General features: G+C 40.1%; 1 protein-coding gene across 2 annotated transcripts in view; it reads left to right on the forward strand.

Annotated features, from left to right (window-relative positions):
• The first annotated feature begins 713 nt into the window (after nt 1-713).
• The window catches only part of SLC44A1 (solute carrier family 44 member 1), a 72081-nt gene continuing 47091 nt past the window's right edge, over nt 714-25703 (forward strand). For both annotated transcript variants that reach the window (XM_071424721.1, XM_071424722.1), the window contains exons 1-3: nt 714-942; nt 18244-18333; nt 20444-20586. In XM_071424721.1, the coding sequence (XP_071280822.1) occupies nt 916-942; nt 18244-18333; nt 20444-20586 (260 nt within the window). In that variant the 5' untranslated portion in view covers nt 714-915. The remainder of the gene's footprint in view (nt 943-18243; nt 18334-20443; nt 20587-25703) is intronic.

Raw genomic sequence — 25703 nt, forward strand, 5'->3', positions numbered from 1 at the left:
CCTGCAGGGCACTGAGGTGCTGGAGTGTGTCCAGAGAAGGGCAATGGAGCAGGTGAAGGGTCTGGAGCACAAGTCCTATGAGGAGTGACTGAGGAAGCTGGGATAGTTTAGCCTGGAGAAAATGAAGCTCAGGAGTGACCTTATCACTCTCTACAACTCCCTGACAGGAGGTTGCACCGCAGTGGGGGTTGGCCCCTCCTCTCAGGTAGGAAAAGCTGGCCTCAGGCTGCACCCAGGGAGGTTTATATCGGATACTACAAAAGATTCTTCCACCATAAGGCCGGTGAGGCATTGGAACAGGCTGCCCAGAAAAGTGGTTGAATCACTATCCCTCGAAGCATTAAAAGAAGTGTAGAAATGGTGATTTATTCTACTACAGATTCTCGCCTGCAAATGCTTATGTACTACCAGGCCATACGATCAGGTATTTTCTTGCTCTCAGCGGGCGAGCTCTCAGACTCTTGGGCAGCCCCGCTGATCAGAGCTTGGTTTCCACACGCAGCTGTCCCCACCGCGGCGCGCACCTTGCAGCAAGGCGAGTGGTGAGCGAAGGACGAGCCCTGAACTCGGCCAGCTCCTGCCGCCATCACCACACCGGAAACGGCCGCGGCGCGGGGGCGGGGCCGCCGGCCGGGCAGGTACCCCCCGCGCCGCAGTGCTCTGGCCCCGCCCCCACCAAGCCCCGCCCCCTCCAGGCTCCGCCCTCCCCGCGCGTCTGCTGGGGGGGAGGAGGATGAAGGGGCGCCGCGGCGGCGTTTGTGGTGCAGCCGCGCTCGTCTGACCGGGCCCCGCGGTCCCCGCCGCTTCCTCAGTGCCGCCCTCCGTACGCCCCGCGCCGCGCCGCCGCCCGGGGCGGGGGAGTCGCGGAGAGTGGATGCCTAGCAGGCACCCACGGGGCAGAGACCAGCGGACGCCATGGGCTGCTGCAGCTCTGCCGCGCAGGTGAGTGGCCTGTGTCCCCCTCCCTTCTCTGACCCCGCCGCCCTCCGCTGCAGGGCCCTGCCACAACTCGCCCTGGCCGCGCTGCCCGCCCCGCGGCTGTGCCTCCCCCTGGCCCCGGGTCTGCCCACGTCGCTGTCCTGTGGCTGCGCAGACGCTTGTCCCCTCCGCAGCCGCGCTCTCTGGCGGCCGTGCATCCCCTTGTGCCCCTCTCAGCACCGCTTGCCTCATGCTAAGCACCCCTTAGCTGCCTCCACGGAGCCCCGCTTTCCTGTGGCAGTGCATCCCCCTCGCTACACCTGTAGCGCCGTTCTCCCGTGGCTGCGCACTCTCCTGCGTCCCAGTCTGTAACCACACTCTTTTGTGGCTGGGAACCCATTGCTTTCCCTCCTCACTTCACGCTCCTCCACCAACAGCTCTGCCCTCCCGTGACTGCGACCACCTTGCTTTCCCCTCCCGTAGCCTTGCTGTTTCGTGGCTGGGTACCACCCCATACATCCACTCACCCAAAGCCTTCATGCACATGAACTGTGCACCTTTTTGCTCCCTCTGTAGCTGTGCTTTTCCCGCTCATGGCTGTTCACCCCCCACCATAGCCTTGCTCCTTACCATGCTATGCACTTCCACCCTCTGCGTACTGTTCTGTGTGCTGCTTCTCCTGTGGATCACTTTCACCTTGCCCCTTCTTCCGCAGCCCTTCTTTGGCCTTGCAATCTGTGGCATTCCCTGCTCCACTTCCCTGCCATGGCTGCAGCTGCAGACCTCCCAGTTCTCACCTGCCATCCTTGTAGTGCCTTGCACCACTTTCCTGTGATCTCCACCCCAGCTCCCCCCGACCTCAGTACCTCTCCCTAGATAGCCCTGCATGCCCTGCCCTTCCCTGCAGCAGGTTCTTTGAGGTCCCTACTACCTCACCCGACAGAGAGAAGCTATTCCGTGGGAGAAAAGTCATCAGGCCCAGGGCAGCCCTCAAGTCCACTGCCTCTGAAAAGGGAGACAGTCCTAATCCCAGCCTCCTTCCTCACTCTATGGCCAAGGCTTCAGGTGCCTCCCTACATCCATTTCCCTGTGTTTGATTGGTCCCGTACACATCTCTTGTTTCCGAGGTCGGCTTTTCTTTCTTCCCCCTCCCCCTTCGCTCTGTTTTGCCCGTACTGACTCCTTTTTTTCCCCCAGAGTGGTGCTGCCAGGCAAGGCACAATCGGGAGCTCCACCCAATGCTCCAGTTTGCGGCTCTGCTTCCCATTTTAACTTTGCCTTTGAACAACACAGCCAAAGCTATGCTGGTTTTTTGCGTGGCTCTTTTCTGAAGGCTGTAGTACAAACTATCACGACTGATGCCTTGGCTGTGCTTTGCTTGCTTGTAAATGTTAGTTTCCTTTGGCTTTATCACTTGCAGTGGCTGAATTGTGCTTCCAGCAGACTGCTTATGTGGGAAAGTCCGTTTCTGCTGTCCCAGATGACTCATCACAGAGATGAGTTTTTGTAGCTCATCCATTCAGGCATACTTTTATTTTTATATAAGAGCTCTGTCCTTCCAATGCAGAACACTGCGGAGAGCTGTCCAGTTGCAATAGGAAACATCCTTTCTGTATAGCAAATGTGCTGCAAAGAGGAAGGCAATCAGCCTTATGGTGCATGAACAAATGGTTTGAATTAAGAGAGTAAGATATATTCTAAATGTTTGGGGCAGATTTTGAAATTGTTCAGTCACTGCAGTAGACTGCCAGAGGATATTGTGAAGTCTGTATTGCTTGAGGTTTGCTAAAAAAAAACCAAAGCATGTTAGATAAACATCTGTCAGGAGTGGCATAAGGAAAGCTGATACAGACTTGGAGCACTGAGAGTGAAGTTGATGTTTTGAAGTAATGTTTTCAAATCTTTTCCAACCTTATTTTCTGTGATTTCTATCCAAATTGCTTTTTTTGGAGTGTTTTCTAGGCCCTTTCTAGCTCTTCTGTATGAATTTGAATTGCAGTTCACTGTTCTTATCTTAAAGGAAAATGCAGCCTTATTTGTGGGTAATGTTAGAGGTGAATTGGTTTGCATATCTAGCCTGTTCATGGGTTTCAGCTGACTGATTTTAGGTTTTAGTTAAATTTGTGATCTGCTGCTAGGCTGTATGATGTTCAGAGTAAACTTTTCATTTGCCTTCCTTATGTATGGCAAGATACAGTACAACAATTGAGCTTTGTACCCCATATACATATGACTGAAGTATAAAGAATGACAGTTTATTTAATTTCCTAACTGTAAGCAAAGGTGTGTCTCCTCAGGAAATCCAAATCAAAGGCTAGTTGCTGAATATTTTATCAGCAGTTTTGTCTGGTATATGGATTGCAGAAACCTTGCTGTATTTCATACAGCACTACATTAGGTCCTAATGTCTGTCCTATCATCCCTTTTATCATGAAAAAAATGCTGTGTTCCTCATCTACCATGGTCTTTGCATTTCCTCCTCTTACATTTTTCCTGGGCAGGGGTCCATCAGACATTCCTTCACATTTCCTCACCTACTTTTTGCTTCTCCCTTTGTAGTTTCATATTGGTCTTTGACATAATCTCTCCTCTTATCATGAATGCCCTCATTCCTTATGACTTTGTTTTTCAAGTAGATTTCTCATTAAGTTTATTTTTCAGCGCTCTAGCCTTTTTGATTTTCATCTGCTAATCCCCGTTTCTGTTTCTGACAGAAATTATCACTTCTGTAATAATTTTATCACAACCATCTTATCTGATTACTGCATCTCCAAGTCCCTTTCTCAAGACTACCACCTTCTCCTCTCATTTCTGATAATTCATCTACCTGTGACTGACTGTTGAACTGGATAGATTTCTTTGTTGTTTTCTTCATAGCTTTTATTTCATACTCAATTAGCCATTTTCCCCCCTATATATGTTTCCCAGTTCCTTTGCTTTGCTGGCTCTCCAAAGGCCTCTGTCTTAGGCCTATTTCTATGTCTCTTCCCCAGCAGAATCTAAAGGTTTCCAGAGAAAAACTGATTAGAATTGACATGTTTACCTTTATTCAGCACTATTGATTGCTACTTACAGAGATGTAGTCTCATGTTTGTTTTCTGCTTTTTCTGCCTTTTTAACTACCCAAAGCCCCATTCATTCAGTTTTTCTGTTTTAATTTCAAATTTCAGGTTTTTACATCCTGCTGCCATCTTATTCCCTTCCTAATTTTATTCTGAGTTGCTATTCTCCATCCTTAAAAATAACACCACTCTAGTCTATTTCCCTTCTTTTCCAAATTCCTGAACAGAGCAATGTGTGTTTGTTGTCACACACTCTTTCCTCTTCATATTAAATCAATTCCAGTCCAGATTCTGTGTTATGCTGGAATTGTCTTCAGTTTATATCTCTACAGGCTTCTTGTGCCCAAGGTGCAAGGATTCCACATCTTTCTCAACTTCCTTGGTCTCTGTTGCTTTCAATAGCATATGTAATCCTCTACCACATGATGTGTTATTCTCCCTGGATGTCTGTAGTGCCACAGAATTTTCTGAGTTGGAAGGAACCCACAACACATGGAATCCAACTCCTAAGTGAGCGTTCCCTACAGGGATAGCACTGCCTTCTACTCTCTGATTATTGTTTATTTGCCACTACTTCTGTCTGTGGTTATCCCTCCAGCCTTTTTCCGCTTTTTCTTCTTATTTTACCAAATTTATCAGCTTTATCTATTGAGTCATGTTAAATTAAACTTAATGCGACCATACCAGACTTTATTCCAGTTGGGCTAATTCTTTCTGTTGCCCCACTGCTGTTTTGCCTGATGAGACAATTAGAACTGGAGAACTTCTTTGTCAGTTTCTTTCTAATTTTCATTTTGGTATTCCGTTGTTGCACAAAGTTCTTTCACTTCCCCGGGTGTAGCATCTTCTATGATCTCCGCTATTTCTTTATCTTCCCAACTAGAATTCTTGTTTACTTCTTGTTCCTTTTCAGTGTTACCGGTTGTTTCTCCTTGGTGTTAGCAGGGTTTTATCATCTTTTTTTCTTTAGGGGCTTGTGCAATCCTGTACTTATTTAGGATCACTAAGCTGTCACTTATTTGAGCTTGCTGTCTCTTTACTACCACCATCTTGAACCTTGAGCTTATAGAGGAAAGCTTGTGCAATGTCGGCTGTGTCTTAGTTTTCTTACAGCAGTCTTGTTTACCTATTGTCAGTTATCATGACCAGATCTTCCTAAGATTTCTTTGAATTGTTGTTTAGCCAAAGTGTACTATCCTATATGAGATTAAAACCTGTAAAGGAAGGGATGAATACTGAGGTGGGATTTCTGTCTCCTGTCTGGTATTGCTGTTACTTGTCAGTACCTTCATCTTGTTTCAGCCCACTGTCCTCTTTTGGCCATATCTTTATGGCCATCGTGAGGTGGGTGTTTTCACAAGAAGGGTGCTTCTGTCCGGATGTATCTCTTTTGTCATGGATCTGCTGTGCAACAAAGCTTTAGTTTCCTCTTAACTTTTGATGGAGGTAACTCTAGTTTGAGTTTGTGGGGTTTTTTTTTGTATGTTTGTGCTATTTTGGAAATGATCTTCTCTACCTAAATGTAGGGATCTTTTTAGCAAATAGTGCAGAAGTTCTGAGTTGTTAAAATAATTGCATTTCTTTCAAATCTTTAGTTTTACTGAGGAAGAAAAATGGAGTTGAGTGCTGGTATTCTCTTCCCTGGCTTTTCATTCTTCTCCTTTTCCAATGATATTTTCTTTTATGTCACAGCATCAATCCATTTTAAAACTGGATTTTAAGGAAGCAACTGTTGGAGTTCATCACTCTTCTGTTGCCACAACTGTTAGGCTGTGCTGTAAATCTGTTTGAACTAATCCATACAGGGTTTTTTTTTTTTTGTTTCTTTTTAAACAAGAACACTTATTTTACAGTATAACTCAAATTGCTCCACTGATGTAATTGATAGCACAGTTCTGTAAAGTTTGCCTTGTTTTATCTAAGGGGACAGAAATTCATAGATGGTGAAAGGGAATGAGGTGTGGGGAGAGACAGACCTTAAACTGCCATCTCATGGAAAAGTTGTAAGACAAACTCTCTTCTTCCCTTCCTGCTGTTCTACAATGGTAGTAGCTGATAGTAGTTATAAGGTGTTTGCCTCGGCAACATGTTATAGGAAACAAGGCAATTTATTGAAGTCTTAGTATTCGTGTTGCAATTAGAAAATACTGTGTGTGTTAAACTTACAGCTTTTTACGTTAGTGACTTAATCTACTATATGTGTGAGAGAAGCTTGAAATATTGCTGGAAACTGGAGGCATGACTGGGAAAAACAAAGCACATGTTATTCTAGGTGGTTTTTGTGGTGACCTTGGTTTTTGAAAGACTGTAAGAACTTCCCGTTATAAGAGGAGATGAAGACAGATTATCCCTTAACTTTCCCTTGAGCATTTGCTATCAAAACAACATTTAATAAATCTGGAGTTCCTAATTTTTTGCAAAATGGAGCCGTTCTGATGGAATACCTCTTTTGACCATTATGGGCAATACAGATTACTAATTGTACATCAGCCATATATCTTTAGTTGTCAGAGGTTCTTGCAGTCAAATGAGTTTAAGGGGCATCAAAACATACCTGTTTCATTCTGGGCATGGGTATTGTCATGGAAGAAGACCAGACAAATAATTGTGTTATGAAGGGAAGCAGAATGAGTTATAAATTTTCCTTCCAGGAGATAGAAAGCTTGATTTCCCTTTCAATATATTGACAGTAGATGAGGCTTATGTTCTAGTATCTGGTAAGCAGATATGGTAAGAAGGATGAAGTGTACAAGCAGGATCCAAGAACATGCTAATGATAAGGCATCTCATGGAATTGCTTCTTTATTTCTCGTCTGTAAGCTCTGTTACTTTCCTGTGAAGCATGAGATGTCCTTTTATATATGCTGTCACAAGCAACTGCACAACCTGTGCAAGTAATTCCTTTTGATCTTAACATAGAAATATTTCACCTACATAGATGCTTGTGAGTACTCTATAAAATTCATTGAGTTTTTCCTACTGAGGACTACCCTTCAGTTGTATCACTTCTTAAAGTTTGTAGGTAGTGATTTGTTTACTTTACTTTGTCAGGTAATTACAAAATAGGCATTTTAAGAGCTTCAGGAAGTGATAGTGAAATAAACAGGGTAGGAGACTTTTTCTCCTTTTAATGCCTTTATTAAAAGTGATCAGCTCAAGGTTGGGAAGCTCGACGGATCTGCAGTCTCCTCTCCTCAGAGGAGGAGGAATGTGCAGCTTTGCCCAGTAGGAGCAGAGCTGGGGGTCCTATCCTCACAAGAGCAGGGGGTGTAACTCCGTCTTTTTCAGCTTTTGGGTAGCTCCAGCCAGGGTCTTGGCCTCAGCTGAAGTCTTTGGTTAGGGCGAGGGGCAACAAAGGTTTTCAGCATCTCTGCAGGCTCGGTGCTCTGTTCCTCACGTCCAGACATCACTCTGATCTCTTAATTTTGTATTGGCTCATTGTTTTGGGGGTCTTTTCAGTACGTTTGGTGGAGTAGCCTCCCATGGCATGCTGGTCCTGACGTTAATTTTGCATTCTCTCTGATGCCCCCCACCATGTCCCTTCCCCTCACGGTCTGGGAAGAAGGGCCATTAACTTAGCCCCAGGCACAAAAGGAGCAATTAGCTACAAGGACTGGTGATTACGATAACAAACAGGTAGAACACCACCTTGGCAACAACTGGTCCAACTGGTTTTGCAGCTCTTTTTCTTCCCAAAAAAAATTTGGCAGATTTTTTTTATTTATAACAATAGTTTGTACTGGGAACAAGCATGGGACATAGCAAAAATTACAAAATTTACAAAATTTTTGCAAAAGTTTTTTTTGATGAAGTGAGAACAGTTTTGGAGAAGACTGATTATCTTGCATTGTTAATAGTGAGTGCTAAATTCAAAACTTGTTATTGTAATCTATTTGGTATCAAGACTGCTGTCAGCCACCAGAATTTTAGGTTAATAATTGTGAGGGTAGGTTAAGTATCACCCAAGTGATGGCTTTTATTTGTCATTATTAAGAAATAAGAGTGTTTGTTAAGTAGTGAAGTTGTCAACTTCTTTATGCTGCTTACTTTGAAGGCAAGCTTTGGCAGTAACTGCATGTCTTTTCCGTATTTGGGCTGACTAAAATTTTAGTTCTTATGAACTTCGCACTGTGATTTCTTTTGTGAAAAGTAGAACTTACAAACCAGTTTAACAGAAACTGTGTATTTGATATTTTGTATCTTTCCCCCTCTGAAGCAGCCTTTAGAAAATTGTGTAAATTCTATGCTTATCTTCTAAAAATGGTTATGCAATGTTGTCAGGCTACTTCTACCTGTTGACTAAACTGATTACTAATTTTTACCTTTGTTTTATGAAACTGTACTGAGAGCTTGGTTATAATTTTTAGAGAAAGAGTTTGTGTTGATGGTTAAGGTTCTAATAAGGTTCTTTTAGGTCATTCTACCACTTTGACATTTCCCAGACTTATGCAGTAAATAAATGTCATTGTATTCATGTGCCTGCTTTGCTAGGTCCCTTCTTTTTTTTTTTTTTCTATTTTTTTTTTTTGTGGGGGGGGTTTTTTTTTGTTTGTTTGTTTGTTTTGGCTTTTTTTGTTCTGCTCTTTTAAATCTTGAAGGTAAGCAATTTTCTAATGTGCAATAGAAGTCTATAATTGTATGACAACAGCCTCAAGAGCATCTGTATGTATATTTAAGAAGAGAGAAGCGTCAACTTCATTTTGAAGTTCAGCTTTACAGTCCAAAAATTTAGTTTTCTCTGCTTTAATATTTCAACACCCAGTATACAATGCATTATAAGAATAGGAGATGATTGCTGGTATATTGGAAAGCTGATGCCATACTGCATTTTTATATGCTAGTTTTTAGCAGCTGCTATTTTTATCAGTAGTGTTGGTAGACTATGGTGGAGAGCATGATGAGCAGAACATGGTGACCTGTATCTGATAATATATATTGTGCCTGCTCTTAATTAATGTAGTTAAAGCAGCTGTCTACAGCAGAAATGATCACTGGCCTGTTTTGGTTTGATTTTGTTTTAAATTGAAACCACTCTTGCTGCTCTCCAGATATATTATTTGACTGAGGAAGAGACCTCTGAATGTTGCATGCAGATCTACTGAAACAAAACAGGAAAACCATTTAAGTATTTTGTTCAAGGTCATGGTAACTATGTCCTGCGAATGCTTTGTCAGACTTCCCATAGTTTGCAGTGAAAAACTGCAAAATTATTGCCTAGTTATAAGGAAGTATGCTTATGCAATAAGCTAAGGGCTTGACATATTATTTCCTTTTCCATTCTCCTCCCACTTTTTCTTACATAAATCAGATAGAGCTTTCTTAGTATTAGTTCCTGTTAATCTAATATACTTTCAGTGTCCTCAAGCGCTGCCCTCTTATTATATAATCCTGAGTGTTTTTCTTTCTTGTTATGCCAGAATTTTGAACCTGTAATTCAGGAGTTTGTGTTTAAGGTGCTTTAAATTTCACTTGGCAAATACATTTGAATATAGGATGCATTTTGAAGGAATGTGTATCAAACTGCTATCAATGTCCCTGTAAGTGGCAACACTGTTAGCTCTCACAGCAGTGTCGTGCAGGCCATGAGCTCCTAATGAGCTGTGATTTATATGAAGACAGTGCAAAGAGCAGGGGCAATGTTTTCCATGGAATGTCCTCCACATCTCATGTGGAGACCAGTAACTGGAGAGTTCTGCCCTGGGATTCCTGGTGGGTTTTTTGGATGCATCTCGATGTCCTGCAATAAAGCTAACATTTGAAAGTAAAGTATGTTTTTAATTGCATGTTTTACTAGCCATAAGTTAGAAAATATTTCGTAATTTAGGATTTGCAGTCTGTAGAAGTCAAAAAATTTGAAATTCTGTGAAACAGGTTGATAACCAAGTGTATGTGCAAATGTCTTCAGAAGTGAAGAAATGTTTTGATTTTTTGGTTTTGTGGTTTTGGGAGGGTGGGGTTGTAGGATTTTTAGGGGTGGTTTTGTGGTTTGTTTTGGTTTTGCTGCTTTAGGTTTTTATTATTGTTATTGATTTGGTTTTGTTTGCATGAATGATTTTTTTATTAATGATTAAGAACTGTGGAAGTACTAAATGGATATTTTAAGCCCCTGAAAAATATTACTGTGATATTTGTAAAATATCCTTATTTATTGCTTATTTGAAATGTATACTTAATGTATAATGAAGAAGCCACAGCTAAATACTTCTGAGGCTTAAAAACAAGGCTTTTGTCTGCAGACGGCCTGATCTCTAAACTTCAAAACTGCAGCAGGTGTGCTGATCATGTCAGCTTTGTTTAATCAGCTGTGTTATGTTTCAAGATAAATATTTAAGTTGTTGATTGAGGTGGAGGTATGTAATCAAGGAATTTTGAAGCAATGTTTAGTATGAATTGACTAAAGATGAATGGAAGATGATCTACAACACAACATATGCGTACATTCAAGATTGAAGTCCCCATGTATGAGTTTTCAGGGTAAACATCCTTATATTACACCTTTAGTAATACTGTAAGTGACACTTTATGTGCTCTCAATTTTGTTTACCTTATGTTAAAAACTTATAAATACTATTGGTGCTATTAGCAAAATAGAAGATATAGAAGACATACAGAATTAATGGTATTCTTAGTATCTCATAAGAAACAAAGGATAAATTCATTACCTTTTGGTGGATAAAGCAGTAGTACACCATCAGAAAACTTATCCTAGTATTATTTTTGTGTTCATACTTAAAATGGGCAGGTGCATCTTTTCAGTGGACAGGGCATTGGAGAACAGATGGTGAATTGTGAAGTTGTTAGGAAAATAAGAATGTGTGTGCCTAGATGTAAAATACAATAAAATTACAATACAATAAAATATGGCTCTAGGTCCAAAGTGTGACTAGTATCTGCTTTGCAGTAAATTGAAAAATACACTGGTTTGTTGCTGTGGTGCTGGATTTCTTCAGCCTGACCAGCTCCCGACACCAACAGCGAAAGGGGGCTGCCCCCAGAAAGCTGTCGAATCTGAGGTGCAGCTGTAGGTCACAGCTGCTCTAGCGCACAGGTGGACTGCGCTGGGGATAGGACTGCACCAAGGGCAGGGACAAGGAAAGGGGAGAGGTCCTCTGTGTGTTTTCCAAAGGAGATTATTCCCTGCAGGGTCTGGGACAGAAAGACACTGACTCAAAGGCATACATCAATTTATAAGTGAGGGGAGGTCCCAGGGGAGGATACAATCTTTAACCAACCGGGAGAAACTAGGGGTGGAACATAAGGTGGGGAACACAATGTTTAAACCAATAGGGGACTACAGGGGAGGAGAACTTAAAAAAAAACAGTGGGGTTTCGAATGATGTAAAATTGATAGGGAAGTTTCTAGAGAAAGGGGCAAGCTTGGGGAGGGATTGACATTCAGTGGGAGGAGGATCAGGGTACAAAAGGGCAGGTCTTAGGGGAGATGGACAACTAGGGCAAAAACCAAAATACAAGGGGGAAAGGAACAATCCATTAGTAATAAAATATGCTATAACAGTACAAAATAGGAAGGATTATAAAACTGACTGCTAGAACTGCATTACAATCAGAAACACACACTGCAACAGTTTGTAGTGAGATTGAAGCAGAAATTCCCCAAAATGGAATGTTGGACTTCACTGAGAGTTGCATGTCCTATTATGGAGTCCCTTTTGGAATTACCCCAGGGTGATTTGGCTTCTTTCTAGAGATGACTGGGACATGCTGCAGTAGTGTTACAGTGACAAGCTCTTTTGTCCTTTAAGTAGGAGACATTGCTTCAGTTGTCGAAGTCTCTGGCAACTCAAGATTCTGCCTCCCATGAGAATGCAACCATTAGCAAGCTCTTTGTGGTTGGAGTAGTAGTCCTCTTCCCCAGAGGTAGATCCAGGCCCACTCTATGCTAATAATTATTTATGTGTGTTTATGCAGGTACTCTAATTGATACAATGTAGTTCATTTTCCAGGGAACTGGTATAGTTTAGTAGAGTAACAGTTTGCGCTTGCTGGTGTGTATTCCTGTTCTAGTAGTAGTGGAGGTCTACCAATAATATGCTGTACAATAAACAAGTTTTATTGTGAACCTGAGAGATCGTCTGAACTCATGATAGAATGCTCTAAGCTGCTGTTTAGTGCTGTGTCTGAACACCTTATTGGTCAGCTACAGGAAGTCTGTAGGGAATGGTGGACATTTTAACTAAGTCAGCTGTGTAGAGTGTTCTTAGACTTCCTGGTGGAGTAAGCTAAGAGTCTTCTACAAGAATATAACATGGTTGGTAATGTCATGAACTGAAAATAGGCTTCATTCTTCAAGACTTTGTTCTGCACACTTAAATAGTAGACTCGCCACATGAAAGTTTTATAGAGAGAAGTAGTTTAATTTTTATTTTTGTTCTTGGAAGTGTACTTTGTGTGGATTTGAGTGTATGCTTGGGGTCAGGACTTGTGGTTTCTTTCTCTTTAGGCTCTAGGATTGAGGTCTGTTCAGAAGTGGAAGAAGTTTTATTAGCATAATATGCAGCTGCTGCTAATTCTTCTTTTAAACAGTTGCATAGTGTAGAAAAGTCTACCATGTCTTGGACAGAAAAATGCCATATCTATTAGACCTTTTGCATTGGAAACAGTTTGGTAAACTAGTAAATTATGGCTCATCTTACTTTAAGGCGGAATGCTTCACAGTAAAGGTCAACATGTGATTAGATTAGTACTGTTCTTTAGCTTGTAAAGATGTAAAATGGGTAAAATACCATATCCTTAAATGGCTGTTAGGAAACACTGATAAATGTTTCAAGAACTCTCTTTTTCTTCTGTGTGGGTGTGTTTCAAAAGCATTTGAAGGTGCAGGGTTAAACTTGGCTTGCAGGACAGCTTCTGAACTGCATGACTTCTTGGTCATCACCTTTTTAATCTGGTTTGTCCATTTCCCAAGGAGCCACGTCCTTAAATGCCATTTGGTGGTATGCACCAGTATTGCAAACAGACCCTCCAGTTTTGAAGAGTTGAACTTGCATCATAGGTGTAAAAATGTATGTATTCTATACTCACAATGCTGCTGGAACAAACCAAATGCTAATTATTTGATCAGTTGAATCACTGGTACTTTATCAGAACCAGTCTGCCTTCTAGGAAAGGTGCATATTGCAGGACTTTGGCAGTTTCCACAAAAGATGCCAATTGGGATGAGAATCCTTTTTTGCCTCTAAACGCCATTTATTAATGCTGTGTGCACACTGTGGCAGTTTGTCTTCTATGAAGACAGTTAGCTACACAATAATTTCTGAACTCTAATTTAAATAAACAAGAAGCAGTTATGTCTATTTACACTTCTGTATTGAATTACCATTGTATGTATTCTGAGTCAGGATGTTACGTCACGGTGATGAAACAACAGAGAATTTAAAGGAGATGTAGTTAGATTAATATGGTTCCTGGGATAGGGTTTTGTAAGAAATTATCTTACAAAAGATAATCAGTATAACTATCTAAATGAAGTTGTGACTTTATTCTTACAACTTTTGTGTTCATATACAAGTTGGAATAGCCCTGTACTCTCAAGCTGCTAACTTATACTCACTAGCTAAAGTGGAGCCTAGGGTCTGACCTGCAACTCCTTTTCATCCACTGGTTGTAACTCACGTCAGTTATTCACTAGGTTGTCCTTAATTCAGCCCACCTGCCTTACTAGCACCTGAATTTTCTTCTTCTTGAAGTGTGTCATCTGACCACCACAAGACTTTTTCTTTCTGCTTCCTGTACCATCATGATGTTGCAGCATCATCAGTTGTTAGCAGATTCCATCTTTATCGTTATCTTATTCACATCTTTGCTACTTACCCACAGCTTGATTATCTCTATATGTAGTGCTGCAGATGTTCTCTAATAGGCCTCTTGCTTTAGTCTCATCACTCCCAAATTTTACATTGCATGAGATATGTTGTGTTCAAAATAAATTCTCTGTAGCTCCCTGCATCTGTAGTCTCCTGTTAAAATGCAGTGTTTTTTCATCTTTTTATGCTCTTATGTGGGTTTCACTCTGGTTCTGGAATATGAGTGCTTGTATGACAGCATCCAGTACTGCTATTACAGTTAACAGTGAAAGTGGTTTTGACTATGCTGGTTCTGGCAATTCCTGTACAGAAGTATATTGCAGTGTGCAGAGGAGACCTACTCTTTGGTGCTGGAAAGGTATATTTTGTAAGTGGAGGCAAGAAAGAAATCTGGAAGAGGGGTTTCTGATTTTGTTTTGGAGTGATTGGATGCAATGAATTCCAAGAAAATAGCCTCTTTTATTTTGTATTTGCATGCAAGTACTTTTAGTCCTGAGAATGTGTAGCTCTGAATTCAGCTAGGAAAAACCAGTAGTTAATGTCCTGACATTCTTCCCACTTCCTCTTCTGCAAGAGAAGTCTTAATTGTAGACATCCAATTTTATAGCTATGTAGTACTAAAACATGATTGTAAGATTGTGGCACCTGAGGGTTTTGATTTGGTTTTGAGTTTGCTAAGTCTTGTGCAAAATGGACAGATGTAAACTGCTGAACACAATTATTTGTGTTCTTGAGTAAAGAATTGATAAAATCAGCACAGAAAAGCTGTTATGAGCAGGAAATGTTCCCATCCTGGAAGCTTGTCTTGGACAGAAAGACTGATATGCCAACCTTCCACTTGTGACTGATAACGCTCCAGATTCTCTGTGCTTTCATGACACTACATGCTTTGTTAATGGCGAGAATATCCTTAGAGAGCATAGTGTAAATTATGAAAGCTCTGTTTTAAGGGAAATCTTGAAATGAATCAAAGAATTTCCAATTTTTCTTTCTCTAGCTTCCTTGCATAAGCAAAAATTGCAGGCTCCTAATCTGGAAGAAAAGCTAAGAGTATAAGTGCTGATTTAGGATTTCAGGCAGAGCATGTCTACTAAAATGTTATGGCGTTTCAGTCACAATGGATACAAAGCATAGTTTACGTGTTGCATAACAAACAACATTTGTTAGACCTTATATTGACCATAGATTAACAATTTGTGTTGCCAAAGCGTGAAAATCTGTCTGAGTAAATGCCTAAGGGTGTAGAGTAGACAGGGAGCAGTCACTGGAGAGACGCAGACACCAACATCAAAGATAAGGATAAAGGACTGTGAAGCTATGAAACAGGATTCATTGGGAATCCAGAATACAAGAAAGCAACTGGGAGGAAAATAGTACACAGATAATGGTAGCTAGCTTGGGTTTTAGTGACATCTGAGGACAAGAAAGATTACATGGGCTACAGAAATGAGGTGTTGCTTTAAACATAGAAAATTTCATACCTTGTTACCACACTAGGTAGTTAAATTTTTAGCTAGTGAGTATCTAGTACCTGTTGAGTTTCCTCCTAGGACACTTTTTGTTTAGAATACCTTCCTTTTTAAAATTTTTTTTTGGTGGTTTTTTTTTTTGGGTGATTTTTTTTGTTTGGTTTTTTTGGATTTTTTTTAAATTTTGTTTTGTTAATGCTTTCTTTTTTAAGTTGTTTTTGTTTTTTTTCAGCAGAGTAAGAACCATAGGCAGAGAATTCATTTATCTGTATAACTTTCTGACTATGTTGTACGTTATGACATTTCAAGTTTCTTTTTGACATATAAATTGCAGTCCACTTAGTAAGTAAAATGGATTACTTATGGTAACTGTGACTAGTCAGACAACCGAAATCCTTGCCAGAGCTATTCTAGAGGCTTTTAAAAATCCTATTAAAAGATTTTGTATGCAGATGGTAAGAGAGGATAAAAAAAACCTGAACCAACAAAACAAATCAAAGCACACTCTGCAGTGCATTTTGCTGCTCCCTTTTTTGCCAAGGGGAATTTGCTCTTAAGACAGCAGCTGTAGCTGAAATTTACTTCTGCTGTTTGTAAATAAATTTCTAAAGAATCTAGAGTTCTTGGAGTGAAATTGCGAACAGGAAGCATGAAGCCTTGCATACTTATGCAATTATGATTATGCTAATTATAACAACATATAAATGTCACAATCTTGTTGTAAATGTTAAGTTCCAAGACTGTGTTAGTTAGAAGTGTGAACTCCCAGGATCAGAAGATTTAGTTTTGCTGAATGTGGTTTGTAGAGTGCACAATGTGACCTTTTAGCACCTCTAGTGTCTGGTTATTAACTAGAATCTAAAGAAGTTTTACTGTTCAGGACCTACAGTGAATTTGCAGTTTGAATGAAAATAGTATTTATCACATCTGTAAAATTATATTCATCACATCTGTAAGTGTAACTTCCTTAATAAAAGATTGCAAAATGAGCTTGGAATTCCCTAAAGTAAAGTTGGACTACTTAGAAAACTCCATTTTTTTGAAGTATGATGCATGCAGGATTTAATTTGTTTACCCAGATTTTGGGTTTCTAGTGGTAGTATATGAAAAGGCTGCTTTGTGCTTGTGAATTCAAAAAAGCCAAAGTCATGAACAGCAAAAAAATCACCTTGCTAATATCATGTAAGTTACATGCTATTACTTTTCTTTTTTTAAATTAAAAATATGCAGAATACACACTGGAGGTAAAAGTTATTGACATTTCATTCAGCCATTTTGTTTTAATTCAGTACTGACATTTGCTACCTTGTCGGCAAAATCTTGAAGATTATTCAGTGTTGTGGTCTGTGGTGGTGGTGGTTGCAACCTTCCCTGAGAGTGTCTTGTGCCAGCGGGTAGGAGCCACAGGAGCCCCAGCACAGACAGACACACAGACACACACACAGAGCAACTCAACAGTGAGGACACGGGAGGGTCCAGGCATGGACTTCCAATGTGCTTTATTCAGGCCATGCTGAAGCCAGCCAGGGGCCAAAGACAGGGAACAAAGGAGGGTCTAGGATATAACACAGGGAAAGAGCGGGCAGAGGAGAGCATCAGGGATCCCAAGGTGGGATCCAATGAACTGAGGGCTCAGGAGTGGTACACCAGGGAAGGGACCAATAGGAAATGCCAGGGTGGATAGGCAGAGGCATAAACCAAAGGGAAGTCAGGGAAGGGAGAACTAACGAGTACATGAACATAAAAGGGTAAGAGGGGTAGGGAAGGCCAATGGGCCAATGGGGAGGACATGACTGGGACAAATTAACATAGTGCTGCAGAGCACCATGGGGAAACTTCTTTCCTCACCCTGAGCTGTGAAGAGTGCCCAGAGCCTAAGGTGCATCTCTCCAGGAAATTGCTGTTGCATTCTCCCCAGTCAGCTCACAGGCCTCCATGCTTCAGAGTCTTAAGAGAAAAAAGTAAATTCATAATTTCAACAGTTAATGACATTTGCTCTGTCTCTGCAGAGGACAGTTGTGTATGTAGTCTCTTTATATCAATCTCCTTTTCTTCCTCAAGGATTAAAACAGTCTGCAGTTCTTGGGTCTCAGTCAATATATCTGAAGATTCAGTGTTTGGGAGCCTGTTGAGAAAGCTTGTCTGTGTAACTGTGTTACTATTTTTAAAAGTAGATGTAATCAGTATTTTTGTTATAACAAATTCTGATTTGCTGGTTAGTTTTGTATTCCAGCTAGTGCTTATTCTTTTCCTGAAACCTTTTTGCCTAAATGACTGTTTATAAGACTCTTAATTATCTTTGCAATGTATATATACTTGAGAATTTTTACCTCATGAGCAGCAAACTATGTGAATTGCTTACAACTACTTCCATAATTGACTCTTCCAACCTTTAATTATACAAATTTTCTTTCTGGCACCATAGCAATACAGATGAAGGATTTCTTCAGTGAAGTGTTAAGCTCAGCTGCCTTATGGCAGGTAGAAAACTGTTCCTTAAACAGCAATTTATTGCCTCCTTTCTACATGCATAGTTCTTGTTCAGCCTGCCAATAGTATTTGAAAAAGTTTAATCCTTCCTGGAAATCAGATTACTGAAAGGTAGCTGTGGAAGACTGCAATAGGAGATATTTTCCATTTCATGCCATTGATTTCTGTTTTCTGTTAATAAAAAGATAGATGAAAATAACCTGTTTTGTGGATAAATATTTGTAAATTTCTGGATAAATTAACTATTTTCTGGGTAAATAATTATTTGGTGATCTAGCTCCTGAGGAGGCACTTCTTTTGGAATCTTACAAGAGCTTTACTCTTCAAGTCTTTCAATTACTTCTTTCAAGCTTCTTCAACTATCTTGGCATTTAAAGATGGCTCCTACTGTAGGTAAATTACCTGTAGAATAATTTTCTGCCTTTTTCTATTATGAGCAGACAAAATGTTGTTAACTTCATCTCTCTCTTCTCACACAAGAGTTCCAAGCGAGAGTGGAAGCCTTTGGAAGACCACAGCTGCACAGATGTACCATGGCTGCTCTTATTCATCCTCTTCTGCATAGGAATGGTGAGTAAAACTCAGAGGATTTTGTAAATGTTATATGGCTAAAGAGTTTGCGTTCATAAGAAAGGAATTTTAAAACCTGTCATAACTTAATGACTGGCAAGGATTCAGGATATGTTTGCATGGGAACCATCAACTGTAGAACAGAAATGGGTAGCATGTACCTATCAAAGGCCTTTGGTAGGGATCCATAATTTATTGTTGGTGCCAATTCTTACTCCAGCTTCTTTTCCCCTGAAACTGCAGTCTCAGTGGTAAGTAATTTTTCAGCAAGATGAATTATCACTTGACTCATGTTCCTTATGCATCTCCCAGAAATGATAGCTAGGTGTCTGGTAAGCAACTCTGTGAATCACGGTGAACTTTTTTGTGAGAAACAAAAATTCTGACTGTCAAAGAGTGAGCTGAGATTTTGTTTATTTGTTTATTTATTTATTTATATTGTATACTTAGTAGAAGCAGCTATTGTCAAAAACCATATTACTAATGATAAGATCTTTCTTTCAAAGTTTTAACAGTTCTGTACTCTGTGATGAAGCCATCTACTTTTTCAAGTCAGTCTCACAAAACTCTACACTTTTTATTAAAAGACTAAACCTCCAAAACCTGCAGATTAATGTAGAAGTACACTTCTTTCCATCTTGTTTTGTTTCAAGGACCTATGTTTGCTACTCTTCTTAAATAGAGAATATCCATTGCTATCTTGTACTACTGTGTTGCAAGCAGGTGTCGTTAGGGGGGTTTGGGACTTAAAGTACTCTCAGCTTTCTTCTCTGCTCTCCCCTGGTCTCTGGTGTTAGGAATAATTCCACTGAAAAATTTCTTCTACTTTCCCCAGGGTGTTTTTTAATGGTTGGGCTTCAAATGTAAAAATTACAATGATTATTTAAAATCACATCAATTATGTTGTCAGTGTAATGTGAATATCTTAATATTGCAAAAAGCACAGCGCTTCCTGAAACATGTAGCTCTCTTTTGCAATTGGTTTTTTTTTCTGTTTTTTTTCACGTTCCCTGATTATTGGGGGAACTGAATGTGAACTGTTCCTCCAACTATAAATTAGTTTTCTGTGCACGAGTGTCCCAAATTTTCCTTTCTAAGTAATGTAGTATACAGAGCAATCATCCGACTGGTTCACATAGTTACCATTCTAGAAGACTTCACTTGCAGGGTGAACCACCCACATTTTCACTGTTCCATGCCAACGTCATTACCTGTTGTCATAATTTCATCTGATCCTGCCACTGCCATCTGTTGCTCTATGCTCTTATCTCAGCTGTTTATCCACTTCTCAAATCTTAGCCTGTCTCACACATAAAATCAGTTCATTGGTGGTAGTGGAGTGAGCTGATGGTTCATTTCTCCCTATCAGTGGTTTGCTAATGAAGCTTTTGGGCTAGTCTCTTGTTTGCACAATCATTGCCTTGGTTTTGCTTGTGAAATATCTCTGAAAGTTCACAGCAAGACCTGCCTACATAGGATATTTTCCACACTACTTGGGTGGTCTGAACAATCTTGCTTTGCATCTGTTTCTTTCCTGCATTTAAAACCAGTGTCTGGACCCATCATGGCCTTGACCTGGTCACTTGCTTTAAGAGGATTTCCCTAAAAGAAACTTGTGTTAGATAGGCCTCATCATTTTAGCTCATCTTTGAAAGTACTTAATTTAAAGGAAAGAAAAAAAATCTGGAAAGCAAGAAAATCTGGATTGTGTGGAATTGTCCAAGATGCTTAGCAATCTGTCACAACTCCATCTCTGCTTGTAGCTCTCCTTCACTGCCAGCCCTTGCACACTTGCTGACTTCTCCCTTCTGCTTCATGCCCCTTGCTGACAGTATGACTTTCAAATAAACAACATACAGGAGTCTTAACTCTGCTGGTATAATATCCAGTATGAGATGTCTGAATCGCCTTTTAACTTGCATTCAGTTTTATTATTGCACAAAAGTTCTCTCTGATAGTCCTTGTCTTTCCCTTTCCAGTCTGAAAGAATTTTTAGAAATTCAAAGAAATTTTTAGAAATTCCTCTGCTTGGAAATAAATGAATAAAACTGACTTTTCCCATCTTTCAAACAGAGTATTGCTAAACTGTGGGGTTTTTGTATTCTTCCAGGGTTTTATCTGTGGCTTTTCAATAGCTACAGGAGCAGCTGCAAGACTGCTTTCGGGATATGACAGTTATGGAAATATTTGTGGACAGAAAAATGTCAAGGTGGAGGGAATAGTCAACAGTGGTCTGGACCTCACACACAAGAAGTAAGTATGTGATAGGTTTTGCCTTTCCTGGTTTAGAGAATGCAAAAACTGTTTCTTTCTTTGAAAGTGATTTTAAATAAGGTGGGAAAAGTGATATGTTATGATATGACTCATTTCTACTTGTCCTTTGACACTTTTCTCACTTAGAGGACAGCAATCTTTTGTAACAACTAGCAACATTAGACTGTATGTTGGCAGATATGCAGTATGAATACAGCTAAGACATTGAGAAATTACTTTTTCTCGGTATCCATTTCATGTAGGGTGTTGTACCAGGCTGATGAAAAGTCTTGTTTGTTAGGGTTTTAAATATGACAAGTAGTCTCAGATTTGGGAGCAGGCTTTGATATCAATGTTTACTTTTGATGTTGTATGTTTGATTTCTGCCATGACGTGTAAGGGGAGATGAGATACATCTGTTGCATTAGAATAAGACTTAGAAATTTGAACTGTAGGCATAATGTATATATGTGACTTGTGGAGAAGATGCACAAAACTTGAGAGGTGTGCGCAGCTTTGATTAAGCAGTGTCCTGTTAAAACTCATACTCAAAGTTCAGGTACTTCCTATCTGTTGTCCAGGAAGACATCACACTGCAGTAGTAGTACTGGAGCAGTGGCGAGAATTCTTCACTGACAGGTTGAATACCTGTGAATGTCTGTTGAGGTCTGTCTTGTTAGTCAGATAAGCTCAGGGTCCTTCTGTACAACTTGGGAAACTTAAGGAAGCAAACTGTTTAGCTTAGTACAGTGAATTCACTTACATTAAAAAAAGTGTTTTTTTCACCACCAATTACTTCAAGGAGCTAAAAAGTTACTGATTTTTGAGTATGATAGCCTTTTGCTACACACTTTCAGACTAACAGAATATTGATAATTTTCCTAAGTTGTTTTGGAAGCATGCTTCCCTGAGATCTTCTTTTTTTGAGTTACTATTCTAAAGATTTCTAAGTGTCTCATTTAAGATTTAATGTAGATAGATAATTGGTGGTTTTCAGAAAGATTTGAGATAAATAAAATGTCTGGAACTTTTTACTGATATATTTTGTCAGAAAAATAATTTCTTACTCTAATCTGATCTTTCAAGAAGGTTGAAAGGCTTAAAGCTTGTGCAGCAAAATTTTCGTATTTTTTACAGAAACATTTTAGCCTTTTCTAAACCCATGCGTATACAGTATAAAATTGTGATTCTGGTGTTCTGAGAAAAAATGCAAATTTTAAGAGAATAATTTTAAGTTTACCCTTAGAAGGAAATGGTATCTGAGTTCATGTGAAGGCAGAGAATTTCAGACACCTTATTGAAATGTAATAGTTAATATTGTGATAGTCTTCTACATGTGGCATAGGTCAGACCATCATGTAGGAAAACATCTACCACAAAGTAAATTCCTCTTGTAAATGCAAGCTCAAAAGGCAGTAGATAAAAAGAGAGACTGTTTTAAACACAGCTAATTGACAGAGCCTGTTGTTTGTCAAGACATCTTAATGAGGTTCAAAAGAATTATGCTTTTCTAACAAGGATGTTGTGGCTTGAGGCATGAACTAAACAAATTAATAGATACACACTTATGAGTTATAGTCCTCTCTATTTGGTTAAGAGAAAACCCTCTAAGGCAGATAACTCTTTAACTGTTCACATGAAGTGCCTGGTATAGTCCAAGGTATCCAGTTTTGGAAGCGATTGGTTCTTATATAAGTGAGTGATCCTTCCTTCCCTCACACCTCATGGTTTCTTCTGAAAAATTGCCAAGCAAATTAGAAAAGCTATCTGCTTTGCATCTGTCTCTAGCAGATGGAGTTCCTACAGTGTCTGAGGTGGAGTTCATGGGAGTATTTAATGTTATTTTTATAGGAGCACTTTGCAGACAGATGGTAAAAATAAACTCTTCTTCCTGCCTGTACATTTCAGTTTGTGTAGGGAAAGAAAAGACTTTAAAGCTCCACAAATGGGCTCTGGAAACATGAAGTTACTCTCATTTCATTTTGCTTGCAGGGTAATTCCATTTTCATTTCCTAGTCCAAGGGCTGAAAAGCTAAATCATCTGTAAAAGTAACATTTTCTTCCTTATATATGGCAGCAACCCATAGGCACTGTCATGGAAGTGAAATTGAAGTGGTCTGTGTGGATATGGAAATCTGGGTGGTAAGGGTAAAGAGCAGAGTTCTCACAGGGATGTGATTTGGTCTGTGTACATCAGCTATGCTGAAACCAGTGAGATGAAGTATTGGGAAGGAGGATTTTACAGCCTGGTCTTGTGAACAAAGAGTGGATCAGGCATCCTTTTATTTTTATAAAGTAACCACAACACACTTTAATAGTCTGTCTTCTACAGTCAGACATAAGACAATATTCCAGAACTGGCAGTGAATTCTAATTAAACCTATTTGCTTCAAGTAAGCTCCTTGCTTTACAAGTTCTGGTAGCTATAAAGGGTTAAAAAAATGACCTTTTATTTGCAAATCAATGATAATCACAGCAGCCAAATGCAAGTCTCTGAAATGCTAGTTCAGTCTGGTTTTTAATCACCAGTATGTTGTTATTTGGACAGAATTCAGTTTGTGCTGTCTACTCAAGTACTAAGAGATGTGCATATGATGCTGTGAAGAATAGTTAGGGTGGCATTCTGCCTGAGCACATGCATTTGACCCCAGGAAATGCTTGAACTTTAAGTAATGGGAAAACCCAGGTTTTCAGGATGGTTTGCAGCATGTACACAGAGAATTTGATTGACTGAAACTGTATATGCCCTACTGATGAAGAAATTTTTGACACTGGACTCTTATCTCCATTAGATGACACAGATCAATTATGACATCTGGTAGCTCAGTCTATGTGCCTTGAAAAAAGAGAGCCTGAACAAAGAAATACCTGGGGAATTATTAATATGAGCACTCCACAGGGCCTGGAGTGGTCTTGCTTTTCATTGGTTTGCTGTTGTGTTACCAAGTGGTTTCCATGTAGTCATCTTCATATCCTCTTTGGCTGTTTTTCTGGGGGGTTTTGCTTGGTTCTGTACTCCATGTTGCAGTATGCTCATTACAGTTCCTATAACATGCTCCAGGCTGTACACTCTAGTTGTTAATTTTTAGGTAATATTTAAGATGCTAGCTTTGTTTAAGTGTTACTAATGCTCAGATTACTAGCTCTCAGTTTCACCTTATTGCTCTACAGCTACCTGAAAGGATGGAGGAATCAATCATCTCCCCTCCCAGGTAACAAGTGACAGGATGAGAGGAAATGGTCTCACACTGTGCAAGGGGAGGTTTAGATTGGACATTATGACAAATTTTTTTTGCCAGAAAGGTTATCAAGCCTGGGTACGTGGTTAAGTCACCATTCCTGGAGGTATTTAGAAGATGTGTAGATTTGGCGCTTAGGGGCGTCATTTAGTGGTGGACTTGGCAGTGCATTTACTGTTAGAGTAGAGGATGTGAAGGGTCTTTCTCAGCAAAAATTATTCTATCATTCTAATTCTGCCTTGTTTTACTCTAAAGCCACTCCCCCTTGTCCTTTCACTATTTGCTTGTGTGAAAAGTCAATTTGTCTTTTACAGAAGCCCCCTATAAGTACTGGAAAGCTGCCAAAAGTTGTCTCCACAGTCATCTCTGTTCCCAGATGAACAGCTCCAACTCTCTTAGCACATCTTCGTATGCTCCAGCCCTCTCATCATTTTCATGGGTCTCCTCTGCACTGTTCATGTCTTTCCTGTACTTTCTTCTGGGCATCCCAGAGCTGGGTGCAGCTGGGGGCCCCCCTGAGGGCAGAGTAAAACTTGCCTTGCCAGTCATGCTTCTTTTTATGAAGCCCTGGATACAGTTAGCTTTCTGGGTTGCAGGTCGTGTCCAATTTTTCATGCACCGCTACTTCCAAGTCCTTCTCTACAGGGCTGATACTTCATAAAGATGCATAAACATACCTTTGTTGTAAGTCTACTATATTGATTTTCAAATAGCAAACATATTTTCATTTGCAGTGTTGAAGCATCTCTAACAATATGATTACTTTGTTTACATCTGCCTTTGTATTGCTGATGTGTTATTTCCTTATTAGAAAACCAGTGTATTGCTCATTGTAAATAACTGAAATTGCAGCACAAAGCATGTAATGACATTCTTCTAGAGGGAAACAAAACCTGTCCTGTGGTGACACAGTATGAAATTTTCTGCAGTAAAATCACTTATCTTCTACGTGTAAGCTTTATAAACAAAAAAAATTAATTTTTCTTCTGTAATGTTGGTTCCTCAAATTTTGGTTCTTGTTTTGCTGAAGTAAAACTAATCTTTCTCATCTTACTTGTGTTTTCCAAGACTGCAGATTTGATAACCTGGAGTTTTCTGTGCAGCTCTTTTCTGTGCACCATACAATGCAGTGTTTGAATTTCATGTGCTGTTTAAGGCTATGCCCACATAGGATGTATAGGATGCTGTAATTGCATTGTATTTCTAAACTTTCAAGTTTGAGTTAGAATTGTAGCATATATTTTACAAAATATTCTGGGGATTAAAATGATAGCTTGACACTTGAATTGAAATCACAGTAGAGGTGGGATGAGTTCTATCTTGCTAATAGTGACATTCCTGATTTGGTTTCCTTGGGGAAATTCAGAGGACCCTCTTGTCCAGGAATTGGAGTCCAGTTCTACAGCTTCCAGAGCCCAGAGTCTCTGGCTGAGATCGGAGGCTGAGGGATGTGGATGGAAAGTAACATATGGGACATTGACATAGCTGGTTACACAGACTGGCAGTGACAAGGTGCTTCCTTCAACAGTGGTACTCATAAGCAGGGCCAATCATGTCCCCTCCTCCTCCTAGTGATGAAAGAAGGAAGACTGACAGCAGCAGAATGTCACTAGGCACCCACATGGCACTTTCCAGGTTCACAAGCTCAGATACCTTGCAGATTCTCCAAGTACTAGCAGAGCGCCTTACCCACCTTATGGGTTCCCCCTTCTCAGCAGCTGATGCAGTTTGGTGCTAAGTACCTAACACTCACACACTCATTCCACAAGCACCCCAGACCCACAGTTTCCCCCAAATAACACCACAGACCCTCTGCCCACCCAACACTTCTCACCTAGAGCTCCCTACTCACCATCTCATACGGCTTGGAGTTTGCTA

This window comes from Agelaius tricolor, unplaced genomic scaffold, assembly GCF_023055355.1.
Source record: "Agelaius tricolor isolate 1412-34295 unplaced genomic scaffold, bAgeTri1.0.p SCAF_4, whole genome shotgun sequence".
NCBI lineage: Eukaryota > Metazoa > Chordata > Aves > Passeriformes > Icteridae > Agelaius > Agelaius tricolor.